Source organism: Pinus tabuliformis, chromosome X (genome assembly GCF_031772625.1).
Source record: "Pinus tabuliformis cultivar Carrire ecotype Pingquan chromosome X, CPIR1, whole genome shotgun sequence".
Taxonomy (NCBI): domain Eukaryota; kingdom Viridiplantae; phylum Streptophyta; class Pinopsida; order Pinales; family Pinaceae; genus Pinus; species Pinus tabuliformis.
The window spans coordinates 1494419211-1494424229 of NC_142308.1; the positions used below are offsets into that span (position 1 = coordinate 1494419211).

At 39.9% G+C, this 5019-nt stretch overlaps 1 protein-coding gene across 1 annotated transcript; it reads right to left on the reverse strand.

Annotated features, from left to right (window-relative positions):
- Positions 1 to 3198: 3198 nt before the first annotated feature.
- On the reverse strand, positions 3199 to 4645 carry LOC149145682 (protein NUCLEAR FUSION DEFECTIVE 4-like). The gene is made up of 4 exons (XM_089452532.1): positions 4235 to 4645; positions 4013 to 4076; positions 3563 to 3798; positions 3199 to 3300 (listed from the first exon to the last, which is right to left on the reverse strand). The coding sequence occupies exons 1-4, from the start codon at positions 4559 to 4561 to the stop codon at positions 3199 to 3201; spliced, it is 729 nt and encodes a 242-aa protein (XP_089308658.1). The 5' UTR covers positions 4562 to 4645.
- Between the last annotated feature and the right edge of the window lie 374 nt (positions 4646 to 5019).

Consider the following 5019-nt stretch of genomic DNA (forward strand, 5'->3'; position numbering starts at 1 on the left):
GATGGTTTCTGGATTGGGTGAAAAGTACAGGCAATTTTAAAATTTTGACGGTAGATTTTAGGAATATTTTAAAGTTTTATAGAAAAAAAATAGTAAAATAATTGAGCTTAGTTGGTATGTACTGCGGGAGGTCACGCGCTAAAACTACATCAGTAGTTATTTGGCACGGACTCTCAACAGATAGTTGTGATGGTTTCTAGATTGGGTGAAAAGTACAGGCAATTTTAAAATTTTGACGGTAGATTTTAGGAATATTTTAAAGTTTTATAGAAAAAAAAAATAGTAAAATAATTGAGCTTAGTTGGTATGTACTGCGGGAGGTCACGCGCTAAAACTACATCGGTAGTTATTTGGCACGGACTCTCAACAGATAGTTGTGATGGTTTCTGGATTGGGTGAAAAGTACAGGCAATTTTAAAATTTTGACGGTAGATTTTAGGAATATTTTAAAGTTTTATAGAAAAAAAAATAGTAAAATAATTGAGCTTAGTTGGTATGTACTGCGGGAGGTCACGCGCTAAAACTACATCGGTAGTTATTTGGCACGGACTCTCAACAGATAGTTGTGATGGTTTCTGGATTGGGTGAAAAGTACAGGCAATTTTAAAATTTTGACGGTAGATTTTAGGAATATTTTAAAGTTTTATAGAAAAAAAATAGTAAAATAATTGAGCTTAGTTCGTATGTACTGCGGGAGGTCACGCGCTAAAACTACATCGGTAGTTATTTGGCACGGACTCTCAACAGATAGTTGTGATGGTTTCTGGATTGGGTGAAAAGTACAGGCAATTTTAAAATTTTGACGGTAGATTTTAGGAATATTTTAAAGTTTTATAGAAAAAAATAGTAAAATAATTGAGCTTAGTTGGTATGTACTGCGGGAGGTCACGCGCTAAAACTGCATCGGTAGTTATTTGGCACGGACTCTCAACAGATAGTTGTGATGGTTTCTGGATTGGGTGAAAAGTACAGGCAATTTTAAAAATTTGACGGTAGATTTTAGGAATATTTTAAAGTTTTATAGAAAAAAATAGTAAAATAATTGAGCTTAGTTGGTATGTACTGCGGGAGGTCACGCGCTAAAACTACATCGGTAGTTATTTGGCACGGACTCTCAACAGATAGTTGTGATGGTTTCTGGATTGGGTGAAAAGTACAGACAATTTTAAAATTTTGACGGTAGATTTTAGGAATATTTTAAAGTTTTATAGAAAAAAAATAGTAAAATAATTGAGCTTAGTTGGTATGTACTGCGGGAGGTCACACGCTAAAACTACATTGGTAGTTATTTGGCACGGACTCTCAACAGATAGTTGTGATGGTTTCTGGATTGGGTGAAAAGTACAGGCAATTTTAAAATTTTGACGGTAGATTTTAGGAATATTTTAAAGTTTTATAGAAAAAAAATAGTAAAATAATTGAGCTTAGTTCGTATGTACTGCGAGAGGTCACGCGCTAAAACTACATCGGTAGTTATTTGGCACGGACTCTCAACAGATAGTTGTGATGGTTTCTGGATTGGGTGAAAAGTACAGGCAATTTTAAAATTTTGACAGTAGATTTTAGGAATATTTTAAAGTTTTATAGAAAAAAATAGTAAAATAATTGAGCTTAGTTGGTATGTACTGCGGGAGGTCACGCGCTAAAACTACATCGGTAGTTATTTGGCATGGACTCTCAACAGATAGTTGTGATGGTTTCTGGATTGGGTGAAAAGTACAGGCAATTTTAAAATTTTGACGGTAGATTTTAGGAATATTTTAAAGTTTTATAGAAAAAAAAATAGTAAAATAATTGAGCTTAGTTGGTATGTACTGCGGGAGGTCACGCGCTAAAACTACATCGGTAGTTATTTGGCACGGACTCTCAACAGATAGTTGTGATGGTTTCTGGATTGGGTGAAAAGTACAGGCAATTTTAAAATTTTGACGGTAGATTTTAGGAATATTTTAAAGTTTTATAGAAAAAAAATAGTAAAATAATTGAGCTTAGTTGGTATGTACTGCGGGAGGTCACGCGCTAAAACTACATCGGTAGTTATTTGGCACGGACTCTCAACAGATAGTTGTGATGGTTTCTGGATTGGGTGAAAAATACAGGCAATTTTAAAATTTTGACGGTAGATTTTAGGAATATTTTAAAGTTTTATAGAAAAAAAATAGTAAAATAATTGAGCTTAGTTGGTATGTACTGCGGGAGGTCACGCGCTAAAACTACATCGGTAGTTATTTGGCACGGACTCTCAACAGATAGTTGTGATGGTTTCTGGATTCTGGATTGGGTGAAAAGTACAGGCAATTTTAAAGTTTTGACGGTAGATTTTAGGAATATTTTAAAGTTTTATAGAAAAAAAATAGTAAAATAATTGACTACGAACGACAAACAAATTCTGCACGCAACTTTCATTTGACAATTTCAACCATTAACTTTGATTCATACCCGTTGGATGCATGAAGTAATTGCAGATTCCTTATTGATATTTCGACATTAGAAAAAAATAAAATAAAAAATCACTTTCATCCAACATCCAACACCAGTAGACTGTTGGTTGTGGCGTCGATATGCTCCAGAGACTTTTGTGGAGTAGCTGAACGGTCTTCTTCCACTGAACTTCCGACAACAAATGCGAACGAACGAACGAGGCAGATTATCTGCACGTAGGTGCTGTGATTGATTTAAATACGCGTCGACATTGAGGACCTCATCCACATAATCAATCGAGCAGAGCAAGCTTTGTTGTTCTTTCTTTGGTGAGTTGATACGAAGATTAATTCATTTCATATTATTCAGAATCAATCATGGCCAAAACTTTTTCCTCCTGCCTTGCTCTTTCACCAATTTGCTTTCCACAGGCATATTTGTTCGTAATATCATTGTTATTATCCTATGGGTATTCCCAAGCTGCTTTGGTTCCAAATTTTTATGCCAATTCATGCCCCAAGGCCGAGGAAATAGTGAAATCAGTAGTAGAGAAGGTCGTGATTAAGGAAGCTCGAATTGCCCCGCCGGCGGGTCGATTCCCGGAATCGACCCGCCGCCGGTCGGGCGGGGCGGGGCGGCCCGGGGGTGCCACTGTGCGCGGCAGCGCCACCCCCGGGCCGCCCCGCCCCGCCGACCTCATCCACATAATCAATCGAGCAGATCAAGCTTTGTTGTTCTTTCTTTAGTGAGTTGATACGAAGATTAATTCATTTCATATTATTCAAAATCAATCATGGCCAAAACTTTTTCCTCCTGCCTTGCTCTTTCACCAATTTGCTTTCCACAGGCATATTTCTTCGTAATATCATTGTTATTATCCTATGGGTATTCCCAAGCTGCTTTGGTTCCAAATTTTTATGCCAATTCATGCCCCAAGGCCGAGGATAGTGAAATCAGTAGTAGAGAAGGTCGTGATTAAGGAAGCTCGAATTGCCCCGCCGGCGGTCGATTCCCGGAATAGACCCGCCGCTGGTCGGGCGGGGCGGGGCGGCCCGGGGGTGCCGCTGTGCGCGGCAGCGCCACCCCCGGGCCGCCCCGCCCCGCCCGACTGGCGGCGGGTCGATTCCCGGAATCGACCCGCCGCCGGTCGGGCGGGGCGGGGCAGCCCGGGGTGCCGTTGTGCGCGGGGGGGGCTGTGGGCGGTGGCGGTGGCGGGGTGGGTGGGGGAGGTGTAAACCGCAGCGCTTAACCCTACGTAACTGGTGGAGAGCCCTAGCGCGAAGCTTCTCTCGTTTGCAAAATTTTGAATACAGACCAGGTAGGATACTGTGTTGAACCAGCAGATGTTGTTGCCCGCTAAAATACAGAGAAGAAATGCTTGCCACGCACAAAGAAAAATCAAATCAAGAAATCAATTTCTTGATTACAGTAAATGATAAATCGATTTCTTGATTACAGTATAAATCAATTTCTTGATTTCTGGATGTCTTAGTGTCTGTATATATTCTGCGCGATATTTGTGTTTATACATTTAATAATGAAAATGTAAAATAAATATGAATAGAAAACTCCATGTTCAATATATATTTACTGTGTATATACTGACAATAAGGACTCAGCCGCATATACATCCCATTGTATATATATCTCAGAGTCTAGACATATGGTGAACAGATCAAGATAAACCCATTTTATACATGATGTTTATCCCCTAATCTAATATAAAATTGCAAATCTTTATAAGCCTCAACTGCAATTGCAATTAAGGCCAGTGCCTCATTCTCTGTATGAATGAATTTCAATTTTCACCCACCTGCCAGTATGCCAAAGGAGAAATCTTCGAGACCGGCGATAGCCACTGGACTCCATAGCCCACTAACCCCAAGCAGCCGGCAATCAGGAGCACAGTCCACAAAGGCAAATAAAGAGAAGCGAGGCTTGATAACCAGCCCAGGGCCTTGCCTAGATCTGAGGCCACTGCAAGATTGTTGAGCTGGACCTGGTCGATGTCCAATACTTCCTTCAGAACCGAGGAATAATCAGAGAAATCGAAGTTGGTTCCATTGATTACCTGCAGCCATATGGCAGTGACAAAGCCCATCCATTTGAATGCTTCTGTTCCTCGCCAGCCACTCTTCATTGCTACCCCGCACGCTTAAAATGTTGAATCAGCAGGTGTTGCTCTGTTTAAATGAAGAATCATAGCTGAGGCAGAGAAACTAGCTACTACAAAAAGCCAATATACAGCCCGTTTGAATAGCCATCAGCCTAGATTGGGATGGAATTGGAGAAAAGTGGGCTAAAATTTGTGACCACTAACCATTTCTGGTTCACTTCATCAATGCCACTGTCAATTATATAGGCAAATAAATGAGGAATGAGATTCTTGGTTGGCTAAGCACCTGCAATTTGATTGCAATTTGGGAAGAAAAGACCACAGTATCTGTATTGCGGAAGCCCCACGAGGTAAACCATAATTGAGATTCAAATTCATGTACCAGGAAATCAAGTTTGAACAATAACCATTAATGAAGCATTGACTTTAGAATTGAGATTGGGCACATGCGTGAGTTAATTTTTTTTATTGCGACAAACAGT